Here is a 13,436-nt window from a genome sequence, read left to right on the forward strand (position 1 = left end):
GATATTGTGGGAATGTTGTGATTCTGAACCAGTTAATTGCAGAGGTGTCAAGTAACGAAGTACAAATACTTTGTTACTGTACTTAAGTACAGTTTTTAGGTATCTATACTTTACTCCTTTACTTATTTTTCTGCCTACTTCTGACTTCTACTCATTATATTTTCACACGTATCTGTGCTTTCTGTTCCTTACATTTTTAAAACAGCCTCGTTACGCTTGGCTTCAGTTTAATGTTTATATATATATTTCACGTCATGTGCGCCTGTAATCAACTTTTCTGCAGCACGGCTTTGCTTTGAACCGTGAACCAATCGAAGCAGTGGTTCGCAGATTGAAGCAATGCTTCGACCTGTTGCTTCGTTTATTCTTTCTTTCTTTCGCTTAATTTTCCCCCGCTAAAACCCTAAAGAGCATACTTCTGTGAATATTATTTACCTTTTCTATGTTAAACCGACCTGTTATGGTCTTCTGAAACAGTTGATAGATGTATTTTATAACTTAAAAACGGGAGCGACGCTAACGCGTTAGCATGTCTATGGCATTTTCAATGTTAAAACTTAGCATTAAGCAATTGCAGCTCTCGTCACGTTCGGGTGCATTCGTTTTCAAATTGTAATATTTCTTAAATTTATTTTTGTTTATATATTAATAATCTAATGATTATTATATACAATTTTAGAGAAAGAGGCAAAAAGAACCTGAATAGAAACACAACAAAAAATATAAAAGCAACTAACAATGAACCTACATATACATACATATATAAATAAATGTTTCCTGTGAACACCTAGTGACTTACACCTCCACTTCATCCCTGTCTTATTTAATGACAGTTTGTTTCGGTCAAACCATATTTTTAATGTGTTAATTTCTTCAGTGATTTCCTCCAGAACTATCTGCCAAACTAGAAAACTGCTGCATCCTAGTAACAGCAGAATAATACTGGAATGAATTTGAATAAGGAAAGTTGTGTGTGTGTGTGTGTTTTTTTTTTTTTTTTTCTTCACTAAATGGATGCTGCACTCACTGCAGTTTATTGTCTGGAATAGTCCCAGATTGCATTTCAGAGCTTCCAGAATTGAAACATTTTCGTGTAGGTGGTGTTGGGGGTAATTTTGGGTTTGGGTCTTGGGCCACATGTAGAACGAATCAGTTTTTAAATTAAGCTTTCAATTCATATAGTGGCATCTACCTTTTTTTTTTTTTTAGGTTACTTTATACTTATACACTTTAAGTAGGTTTTGGAGCACATACTTTTTCACTTTTACTTGAGTAAAGAGGTCAAGTTGATACTTCAGCTTTTACCAGTGTTTTTAAACGGCAGTACTTCTACTTAAGTAACAAATGTGTGTACTTTTCACACCACTGTTGTCATCTACTATGACTTAAATGAAATTATATCTTGCTGACAAAGAAAAGCAAACTGACCATCTTGATGTTTGGGTGGATTAAATACAGTTCTGTTTATGGGATAAATATTTTTTGTTGTTTTATTGTGTAAACAACAGTAGTTGTCATCTTCCTTTACACTGAGGTTGATCAGTATTATAAGTTTTTCTTTGTGTGTCGGGATTTGTAGAAGCACACAGCCCGAAATAGGAGGTAGACTCGTTCTGTTATGGTTCTCTCCAGAAAATTTGTGGTGTTGCCTCTGCTACATGACAGTAATTTCTCCATCCTCAATAGTCAGTTGTATATCTGAGTATACAGTGCATACGGAAAGTATTCAGAGCTTTTTCCATATTTTGTTCTGTTACAGCCTTATGCTGCGTTTACACATAACGACGACAAGTCACGAATGCCACGAAATACACATTCTTGGCCGCTGATCATGGATGTAATGATTCGGGGCAGAGGCATCAGGTGTCGTCAGGAACTGCTGCAACCTGGTACCATGCGTTACAATTAATGGCACGTGTTGCTGGAGAATTATCAGGAACCATTACGCACGGTCAAGAATAGTGTTCCGCGTTGTTGCGCGCTGGTCAAGTTCTGTCACGTGAACGAGGTGAATTGTCTCCACACACCCATATTCATCCAACTGTTGCTAACAATTCAGATCGCTCCAGTTTTTCAGAAGAACTTTGTGACTGCATGCGTAGTTGTGCTCTGTGCCATGGAGTGGTGCAGACAGGAGGAGGAGGAGATGGACAGAGCCAGATGTGTGGCTTCATGCGGCTCTCGTCTCGCGCGTTTTCCCATACATCAGGCACATGCAGCAGGTGGAACACCTGCAGGAGCGCACTGAAATGAGACTTTTAGCCGACCTTGTGTCAGCAATCAAACTGAATGCGGTGCAGCAGGGTTTAATTGTGCGCACACTAATTCCTCCGCCAGACTGGAGGAGGTGCAGCGATGTCTGGCTGCACGTGAGTCTCCTCTCGCTCCTCTGGTTGCTCAGACTCGTTCTCCCGCTCATCAGTTACAACAGCAGGTGGAACACCTGCAGGAGCATCCTGAGGAGCTTCAGCAGGAACTGTGGAACGACACTTGGCTGACTTCACGTCAGTGTTGCTCTTCAGCATGCTGCATTAAACTGAATGCTGTGGAGCCGAGTTTAATTATGTGCACATGACAGAAAACTGATTTGTCGTGGCGCACAGTGAAATGTGACGCCGCGTTACAAGTCGTGTCAAAACTTGACAGTTTCCGTGTCACTTCGTAATAACGTGACAGTCTGGGCTCCAAGAACCATCACAGGAACCACTACAAACTCTGTCACGTTCTATTAAGGATCACTACTCATCAAGACTGATCAATACGCTCAGTTGCGACCTCCACGACATGAGGTGAAATGAGGGTGGTGTGTGACATTCGTGGAAGATTTTTTGACAGGCAAAAACATGCTCCACAAATATCAAGAATATCACGCACCAACACGTGCTATTAAGAAACCTATTCAGAGGCGTTAAGTCACGTTAAGAATGTCAGGAATGTTTCACGAACAACAGAAAAATGACATTCGTAACGCGTCTTGCTTATGTGTAAACGCACCATATTCCAAATTGGATTAAATCCATTTTTCCTCAAAATTCTATTCTACACACAATACCCCATAATGACAATGTGAAAAAAGGTCACTTTTATTTTTGCAAATTTATTACAAATTAAAAAAAACTAAGAAATCACATGTACGTAAGTATTAACAACCTTTACTATGAAGCTCAAAATTGAGCTCAGGTGCATCCTGTTTCCACTGATCATCATTAAGATGTTTCTACAGCTTAATTGGAGTCCACCTGCGATAAATTCAGTTGATTGGATAAGATTTGGAAAGGCACACGCCTGTCTGCAGATAAGGTCCCATAGTTGACTGCATGTCAGAGGACAAACCAAGCATGAAGTTAAAGGAATTGTCTGTAGACCTCTGAGACAGGATTGTCTTGGGGCACAAATTTGGGGAAAGGAACAGAAACATTTCTGGTGCTTTGAAAGTCCCAGTGAGCACAGTGGCCTCCATCATCTGTAAATGAAAGAAGTTGGGATCAATCAGGACACTTTCTAGAGCTGACCGCCTGTCTAAACTGAGCTATCGGGAGAGAAGGTTCTTAGTCAGGGAGGTGACCAAGAACCTGCTGGTCACTCTGTCAGAGCTCCAGCATTCCTCTGTGGGAGAGGAGAACCTTCCAGAAGGACAACCATCTCTGCAGCAATCCACCAATCGGGCCTGTATGGTAGAGTGGACCAGACAGTAGCCACTCCTTAGTAAAAGGCACATGGCAGCCTGCCAAAAGGCACCTGAAGAACTCTCAGACCATGAGAAACAAAATTCTCTGGTCTGATGAGACAAAGATTGAACTCTGACGTGAATGCCAAGCATCATGTTTGGAGGAAACAAGGCACCATCCGTACAGTGAAGCGTGGTGGCAGCATCATGCTGTGGGGATATTTTTCAGTGGCAGGAACTGGGAAACTAGTCAGGATTGAGGGAAAGATGAATGCAGTAATGTACAGAGACATCCTGGATGAAAACCTGCTCCAGAATGCTCTTGACCTCAGACTTGGGTGACCATTCATCTTTCAGCAGGACAACAATGGCCCTAAGCACACAGCCAATATATCAAAGGAGTGGCTTCGGGACAACTCTGTGAATGTCCTTGAGTGGCCCAGCCAGAGCCCAGACCTGAATCCGATTGAACATCTCTGGAGAGATCTGAAAATGGCTGTGCACCAGCGCTCCCCATCCAACCTGATGGAATTTCAATGGTGCTGCAAACAGGAATGGGTAAAACTACCCAAAAATAGGTGTGCCAAACTTGTGGCATCATATTCAAGAACACTTGATGTTGTCATTGTCACAAAAGGTGCTTCAACAAAGTATTGAGCAAAGGGTGTGAATACTTATTTATGTGTAATTTCTTATATTAGTTTTTTATTTTTAATAAATTTGCAAAGTAATAATAAAAATTTCAAGTTGTCATTATGGGGTATTGTGAGCAGGATTTTGAGGGAAAGTATGAATTTACTTCATTTTGGAATAAGGCTGCAACATAAAATGGAAAAAGTGAAGCATTGTGAATACTTTCCAGATGCACTGTATAAATCATTGGCAGTTTTCATCATCTTATACAGATTCATGATCTTCCTTCCAAATGAACACCTCAAACCTGATTTATAGAAAAGCACACCTTGTTTTTGTGGTTGTTATGCAGTTTGCTGTGCTGTTTATGCTTCTTTTTTAAACTCTAGATGTGTGTGGAGGTACAATGGTCGAAACACACGTGTCTGAGGTAAAAAACAAAAAAAACAAAAAACAACACTCCGCTGATAATGTTTTATCAATAACAGCTTCATGCTAAACCCGCCAGAGCTGGGTGCGGGATGCTCGATTATATGGGTTCAAGGTCCAGCAGCACAGGTTTCCATCAAGCACTTAAACAACTGCACGTGAATGCTTGGAGTTCAAACTTATAGAAGAGCCTTTTATGTGTATCTGTTACCTGATAAAAGTCCAACTGCATTGATCTTGAATGTTGTTCCTTGACTTAAAGATTCTCTTATACTGTGTTGTATTTATTCTTAGAATTTCTGTCTGCAGCTTCTCTTTCTACCAATTTTACTTGATGACCTTTTGTGTGTTGTATCAAATTAACTTGTGAGCAAACAGGTTATGTGTTTCATTGGTAAATGTGCTGTATTTCTATAGCACGTTTCCATCTGGTGCAGACTTTGTGTTTTACAATGACGCCTCATGTACACACACACCGCTGTCATTGTGGAGCTATGCAAGGTGCTCAATTGCACACAGGGAACAGCTTTGAGATTAAAGGTTTTGCCCAAGGGCCCTCTGTGATTTTTCCAGAAAATAATTACAGTCAGATGTCTTCAAGGCGAGATAATTGCACCTTGTGTGTGGGTGGGCTGGGAGGCTCAGTTTTTCTTGGGGACAAGTATGCGGTACTCCAAGGAAAAAAGTTTGGGAACCACTGCGAGAACATGTGAGGGTTTCCTGAATCTGCTGTGGCACATTTGTATGAACCTTTGTACTAAAAAAAGATACAGGAAATTTAAGGGAGATTTCACAATTGTTCTTCTGTGAGGCTCATTGTGTATACTGATTTGTGATGCCAGATTACGTCACCATCAGAACCTGGAAGGACTTTCTTATCAAATGTAATTTTACTTTGTCTCCTGTCTTTTAACATGGAAAAGCTGAAATTTACTCCCTGATCCTGCCGATCTTCCACAATTAATATCGCAAGTGAACATACTGTGTACACAAATTTCCCCTGCCCATGTTTTAAACTGTTCCATCAAATATTTTCCCCCAATTATGATAACTACAGTGTCATAATTCATGTTCCTTCCCAATACAAGTAGTACATTTTGTTTAGGTGTACATACGTACCCACTCATTTGACACAAATTCAAGGTTCTGACATACTTAAAGGAGTCCAATTTTCACACTCGATCAGTGAGTACCAGGTATCAGAACCAAACAGTAAGATCGGAGGTACAGTCCTCTGAAGACTTTGGTCATCTTCTACATGCAACGATAACCTGTGGTGCATTTTCTTTGAGCATGACCCAAGTATGCATTTAGTTAGTACTGATGACCCCAACAACTGGACGATGTCTAGGGGAAATGTCAGCTAACTGGAACTTTTGGGTAATGACTTTTTCTTTCCACTAGATGGCACCCTTTGTTCTGTTCTGGTAATATATTCTGTTCTCCACTAGATGGTGCCATTAAGTTGTACTGCACACCAGGTTAAGATTGTGACTGATTATTGAGAGACTATTTAAACCCAGACTTTATGTTCTTTAATTGTCAGATACTACTGTAGACTTCCACATCTGTTTTCTGTTGCCTTGCTTAACCATTTGCCTCGCCATCCCCCAAGCCTCATCCACGCTCCAGATGGAGATCAGAGGGTTTTCCTGACTGCTGCACCGTGACCTTGAACGCGTCTCCAGCTGTGTGCTCAGGCGCCGAAGCACCCTGCAGCCTAAGCTGAGGTAACGCTAGCCTTGCCTTTTAATTCCTGCATTAGAATGAACTGTCTTCTTGTTCCAGAACCTCCTGGTACTGCCTCCGTGTGGACTTGGTTCCTGGTACTGGCTACCTGCACTGCAACGTCACTTTGGGAACTCATCGGCTCCCAGCGTGGAGCGCCTTAACTAAATGTCAGTTAAGTTCTCCTTCTCTGTGAGATCCCGTTCTCACTAACCCCAGCTTGTGACTGTGCTTTGATAAAGAACTATTCCAAGAACTCTGTTTATGAACTGCATATATTAAACAATTGAGAACCCTGCCCAGCTGTATCAAGTCCTGCTTAACTGGAGCTGCTCGTCAACCTGCAGCACTTGACCTTTGACCTTGGAGACCACTTATGAACTATGAACAACTGTTGAACAATGAACTCTGTGACATCCTGTGTTAAATCCTTTTATGAACAGAGACTGTTTGTGGCTCAGTGTTACGAGTGCATTCTACTCATCCTGTGTGTCTTCCATAATTCCTGGTAGCTGAAGCAGCATCCCACCTGGCCCTGGTCACTGACTCCTTTGTGCCTTTATTCATTCAAGTCTGGCTTGGGAAACTGCAGCTCCCTAACTTCAGTAGGCCACTCTCCATACTGCAGAACCCCAGTGCAGCATTTCTAATTTATTGTTAATAATAAATTTTATTTTCCTTTTGAACTCTTCTCCGTGTCCAGCTCCTTGCGTTTAGGTCCATAGCCTGCAACGGTTCTGTTCCACCATAACATACTGGGTTGTACTGCTAGTCTGGGTGGTTGCCACTCAGGACCAAAGCTGGTTTTGTAGGGTTGTCTATGTTGCAAGATTTGTCCTGACCCTTATCACAACTTGGAAACCCAAACTTGAGTTTCCTAAGGATGTGGCTGTTTCTGAGGCTATCTATGAGGTCTGTCAATAAAGTATAGGTCCTTTTTATTTTTTTCAAGAACTATATGGATTTCATTCATATGTTTTTACGTCAGACATGCTTGAACCCTCGTGCGCATGCGTGAGTTTTTCCACGCCTGTCGGTGACGTCATTCGCCTGTGAGCCCTCCTTGTGGGAGGAGTCGTCCAGCCCCTCGTCGGAATTCCTTTGTCTGAGAAGTTGCTGAGAGACTGGCGCTTTGTTTGATCAAAATTTTTTCTAAACCTGTGAGACACATCGAAGTGGACACGGTTTGAAAAATTAAGCTGGTTTTCAGTGAAAATTTTAACGGCTGATGAGAGATTTTGAGGTGATTCTGTCGCTTTAAGGACTGCCCACGGTGCGAGACGTCGCGCAGCGCTCTCAGCCGCCGTCGTCAGCCTGTTCAAGCTGAAAACCTCCACATTTCAGGTTCTATTGATCCAGGACGTCGTGAGAGAACAGAGAAGTTTCAGAAGAAGTCGGTTTCAGCATTTTATCCGGATATTCCACTGTTAAAGGAGATTTTTTTAATGAAAGACGTGCAGACGGGTCCGTGCGGACGGGTCCGTGCAGACGGGTCCGTGCGGACGGGTCCGTGCGGACGGGTCCGCGCGTCGGGACGCAGCCGCCACGACGCTCCGCCACAGGAAAAACACCTCTGTTGGAAGCCTTAAGGACAAGTTGGAACATGTCCTGCCTGTTAAACAATTTCTCATATACTCACTCCACTGAAAGCCATCAAAAGCCGCCTGGATTTTACAAATGGTTATCAACACAGAGGTGTTTTTCCTGTGCCGCCGCACTGCGTCGGCTGCGTCCCGACGCGCGGATCCGTCCACACGTCTTTCATTAAAAAAATCTCCTTTAACAGTGGAATATCCGGATAAAATGCTGAAACCGACTTCTTCTGAAACTTCCCTGTTCTCTCACGACGTCCTGGATCAATAGAGCCTGAAATGTGGAGGTTTTCAGCTTGAACAGGCTGATGACGCCGCCTGAGAGCGCTGCGCGACGTCTCGCACCGTGGGAAGTCCTTAAAGCGACAGAATCACCTCAAAATCTCTCATCAGCCGTTAAAATTTTCACTGAAAACCAGCTTAATTTTTCGAACCGTGTCCACTTCGATGTGTCTCACAGGTTTAGAAAAAATTTTGATCAAACAAAGCGCCAGTCTCTCAGCAACTTCTCAGACAAAGGAATTCCGACGAGGGGCTGGACGACTCCTCCCACAAGGAGTGCTCACAGGCGAATGACGTCACCGACAGGCGTGGAAAAACTCATGCATGCGCACGAGGGTTCAAGCATGTATGACGTAAAAACATATGAATGAAATCCATATAGTTTTTAAAAAAAATAAAAAGGACCGTTACTTTACTGACAGCCCTCGTGTATATATATATATATATATATATATATATATATATATATATAGGAGGGTAGGCTGAAAAGTTCTAAGGCTTAATATGATGCAGCCTTAGAACTTTTCAGCCTACCCTCGTATATACAAGGTTGGGTAGGATTACTTTGAAAGAATACATGTAGATTACATGTATGTACATACATTTGGATTACTTGTAATCTGATTACTTTTGGATTACATTTCAAAGTAATCCAACCCAACCTTGTGTGTGTGTGTGTGTGTGTGTATATATATATATATATATATATATATATATATATATATATATATATATATATATATTCAACAAAAATATAAACGCAACACTTTTGGTTTTGCTCCCATTTTGTATGAGATGAACTCAAAGATCTAAAACTTTTTCCACATACACAATATCACCATTTCCCTCAAATATTGTTCACAAACCAGTCTAAATCTGTGATAGTGAGCACTTCTCCTTTGCTGAGATAATCCATCCCACCTCACAGGTGTGCCATATCAAGATGCTGATTAGACACCATGATTAGTGCACAGGTGTGCCTTAGACTGTCCACAATAAAAGGCCACTCTGAAGGGTGCAGTTTTGTTTTATTGGGGGGATACCAGTCAGTATCTGGTGTGACCACCATTTGCCTCATGCAGTGCAACACATCTCCTTCGCATAGAGTTGATCAGGTTGTCAATTGTGGCCTGTGGAATGTTGATCCACTCCTCTTCAATGGTTGTGCGAAGTTGCAACAACGAACTGGAGTCAGGTCGAGACCCCGATGAGGACGACAAGCATGCAGATGAGCTTCCCTGAGACGGTTTCTGACAGTTTGTGCAGAAATTCTTTGGTTATGCAAACCGATTGTTTCAGCAGCTGTCCGAGTGGCTGGTCTCAGACGATCTTGGAGGTGAACATGCTGGATGTGGAGGTCCTGGGCTGGTGTGGTTACACGTGATCTGCGGATGTGAGGCTGGTTGGATGTACTGCCAAATTCTCTGAAACGCCTTTGGAGACGGCTTATGGTAGAGAAATGAACATTCAATACACGAGCAACAGCTCTGGTTGACATTCCTGCTGTCAGCATGCCAATTGCACGCTCCCTCAAATCTTGCGACATCTGTGGCATTGTGCTGTGTGATAAAACTGCATCTTTCAGAGTGGCCTTTTATTGTGGGCAGTCTAAGGCACACCTGTGCACTAATCATGGTGTCTAATCAGCATCTTGGTATGGCACACCTGTGAGGTGGGATGGATTATCTCAGCAAAGGAGAAGTGCTCAATATCACAGATTTAGTCTGGTTTGTGAACAATATTTGAGGGAAATGGTGATATTGTGTATGTGGAAAAAGTTTTAGATCTTTGAGTTCATCTCATACAAAATGGGAGCAAAACCAAAAGTGTTGCGTTTATATTTTTGTTGAGTGTATATATATATATATATATAATATGTATGTCTAAAGCAGTAGCTGATTGTTGTACTGCATCAATGTCTGATTGAACTGTTTCAGATTTGGTGCACGTAACCTTGAACATGAATGAGCTACATTTCTGTTGATGCTGAGGGTTAACATGGGTGATCCAATCAGAGCCACATCTCTGGTTGGTACACCAAACTGTTTCTGGGTCACTCCTCAGCCCTCTGAGAGGGCCTCATCCACATGAGCAAGCGAGGGGGGAGAGAGAGAGAGAGAGAGAGAGAGAGAGAGAAAGGAAAGGGTATTTATAGAAAAATGGGGCTTTGCAGTACCTTTTCTTGCAAACACCATTTCAAGACCAAGTGCATGTGTCCCAGTTCTGTGACCAGTACTCAGACACTGGGTTTGAGCTCAGGCTGAGGTTGGACTGCCTCACCCATCATGGGGAGCCTGATTTTCAGATGTTCTCTCTGCTCCCTTGGCCTCCTTCTCTGCTCTGGAAAGCCGTCTCTCTGATTGGGAACAGGGGGAGGTACTGGCCTACATAAAATATAAATGTGACCTTTTTGGTGCATTTGATTTGCCTACCTGGGCAGCGGCATTTAGAGAAGGTGCGCTTTAGGGATGCTTGGTGAGGAGCAGCTAAAGGGTGTCCTGTGACACCCTTTAGCTGCCTCAGCCCCCGGCAGGGGCTTAAAGAAGGCTGGCAGGAACGTGCCCTGCCGCAAGTCGGGCGAGGATGAGGCGGTTCCTGAGCAGGAAGGGCCGTTTCTCACTGCGCCAGAGCAAGTCTGGGACCCGGAGTGCCTCCAAAGACTTCTGTAAGTCTCTGTATTACCATTTCCACATGTTATTTATTGTACCGGAGAAGAGAAAGATGAGTGCTGTGCATCTGGGTTACAGGGAAGATTGGAAAAGACAACAAAAAAGGGTTTTGTACCATAATGTTGTGACAAGTAGAAACTGTCCACATTTATTTAGCATCAGTATTTGGCTACTTTTGAATGTTTTCTTTCAGGAATCTGAGTGTGTTTTGTAGATCTTTGATTCTAGATTTAATTTACTGCATTCACTCAGTCATGTCTCACCCTAAGCATTTAACTCTGTGCTTGAGGGGACATGATGGGCTAGTGGTTAAGCGCTGGGCTTGAGGATCCTTGGTTCAAATCCCAGCCTGACCGGAAAATCACTAAGGGCTCTTGGGCAAGGTCCTTAATCCCCAAGTTGCTCCCGGTGTGTAGTGAGTACCTTGTATGGCAGCACCCTGGCATTGGGGTGAATGTAAGGCATTATTGTAAAGCGCTTTGAGCATCTGATGCAGATGGAAAAGCGCTATATAAATGCAGTCCATTTACCATTTAACTCTGTGCTTAAATCCCATCTTTGGATGATTTGCTTTTTGTTTCCCCAACTGAAGCAGGATAACATTTCTACTTCTTTAAGTCTTGAAGACTCTTATTTGCCCACTTTTTTTGTTTGTTTTCTTACTTACTAAATTTTAACGTTTTTGTCTTGGTTTTCCTTTTTTTTTTGGTGCCCCAGTCATCTGTTTAATGGATGCAATTATTGGTGTACTGCCTTTTTTTATTATTTCTCATGTTGATGTGCTTTCGACTTCTACCTTTTCATAATTTTTTCTTTTTAGTTTGGTTTTATAGAAATATAAGCATGTGTAGCAAACCCATTTTGACATGAAGCAAATTTTAGATTTGTATTTTTATTGGCAGATAATCTGTAGAAAACTGTAAAATTTCTAACAGTGTCACATTTATTTACAAAAGCCAAAGAGGTCAGTGGAATCAGAGGGTCGTTTTAAGGTTTGCACCAATGGAGAAAGAATTGAATAAGGTACAGATTTTGAGATATTTGTGGATAGATCAGTCACTCTGTAAAAAGATGGCAATGAAATAATGGGATGCCGCCATGTTCTGCGTTACTAGAATGAGGCCAGTGAACAGGGGAAGGCCAGCAGTTCAACATGTGAGCTAGATATAGCAGTCAGAAATAACCTCATTCATTCAGTTTCCTCAAACACTCAGGTCCAGAAGTATTTGGACAGTAACACAATTTTTGTCCATTTGCATCTGTATGCCACCACAATGGGGTTGAGCTGCCACAGTGAAGATGTGCTTGTAGTGTCAACTTTTTCGGTTCAGTTTCTTAAGACAGCACCAAATCACAACATAAATCACCGCAAGGCACTTCACAAGAGTAAGGCTGAACCTTATCCAACCCCTGAGCAAGTGCATTGGCAACAGTAGTAAGGAAAAAGTCCCTCAGGAAGAAACCTCAAGCAGACCAGAGTCAGTGGGTGGGGGTAGAGTGGACCATGTGCTTTGGCCGTACTACTACCAGTATTGAATCATAACAAAGAAATGTCCAAAAGGCAAGGACGGAAATGTTGCAGCTAAGCAACCATATACATATAGAGTTCAGTGATTGCAGCAACCTGATCACGTATAACACATCTAAATGTTGAAGGGCTGACACCTCACCAAACGTAGGGAGTAAAAATGGCAAGTTAGCTTTCCATTCTGTTTCCTATAAAGTCAGTCTGACTTGCTACAGTAAACATCTCCCTGAGATATTCATTCATCTTCAAGCACTCCGGTTTTCCAGGCAGCCTCTGAACTACACATCATTCAGATTCCTTATGTTGCAATGTGGTGCATTTATCTGTGCACGATCCAGTGCGCAGGTGCCTGACTGTTGAGGACCTCAGTAGCTGTAGAAGGCCAAAGGGACACCCATATGTCACCTGGCTGTAGCAGATAGATGGTTATTTTAGAGATGTATGAATGGACCGGTTGTCTGCCTGGATGTGTGCCATTTGGGACCCTAGGAGGTTCCGTGAAGTTGAGGATGTGGTGAAACACAGTGCCAGCACATGCTCCCAGACTTGATCTGACTCCATTTCCAGAGCCCATAAGAAATTGGACAAAATAAATATCACAATTATTTTGGATGCAAATCATTAGTTTTACAATCAGGATTTCTTAAACAATCAGGAATTGACACGTTGACATTTCAAGTAACTGAATATGTCATGGACTTCATTTATACTGAACACTAAGGAATACAAACAGCATGGTGCTATATGGTAAATCTGGAGTATGCCATTTTCAAAAAAGAGTGAGGGAAGCCACCAAGATACCCATACCGAAACTGTTTTGGTCTGTTGTATCACCAGTTACACTGCGTCATGGTGTGGTGGAACAGCAAAGGATTTTCTTCAAAATAATGCGTGAAATTTCAGCCACA

The 13,436-nt window shown here is 42.3% G+C and overlaps 1 protein-coding gene across 3 annotated transcripts in view; it reads left to right on the forward strand.

The window, feature by feature from the left end:
* Positions 1–10,825: 10,825 nt before the first annotated feature.
* Positions 10,826–13,436, forward strand: part of grid2ipa (glutamate receptor, ionotropic, delta 2 (Grid2) interacting protein, a) — a 91,194-nt gene continuing 88,583 nt past the window's right edge. For all 3 annotated transcript variants that reach the window (XM_034190491.1, XM_034190493.1, XM_034190492.1), the window contains exon 1: positions 10,826–10,996. In XM_034190491.1, the coding sequence (XP_034046382.1) occupies positions 10,915–10,996 (82 nt within the window). In that variant the 5' untranslated portion in view covers positions 10,826–10,914. The remainder of the gene's footprint in view (positions 10,997–13,436) is intronic.

This window comes from Thalassophryne amazonica, chromosome 16 (assembly GCF_902500255.1).
Source record: "Thalassophryne amazonica chromosome 16, fThaAma1.1, whole genome shotgun sequence".
NCBI lineage: Eukaryota > Metazoa > Chordata > Actinopteri > Batrachoidiformes > Batrachoididae > Thalassophryne > Thalassophryne amazonica.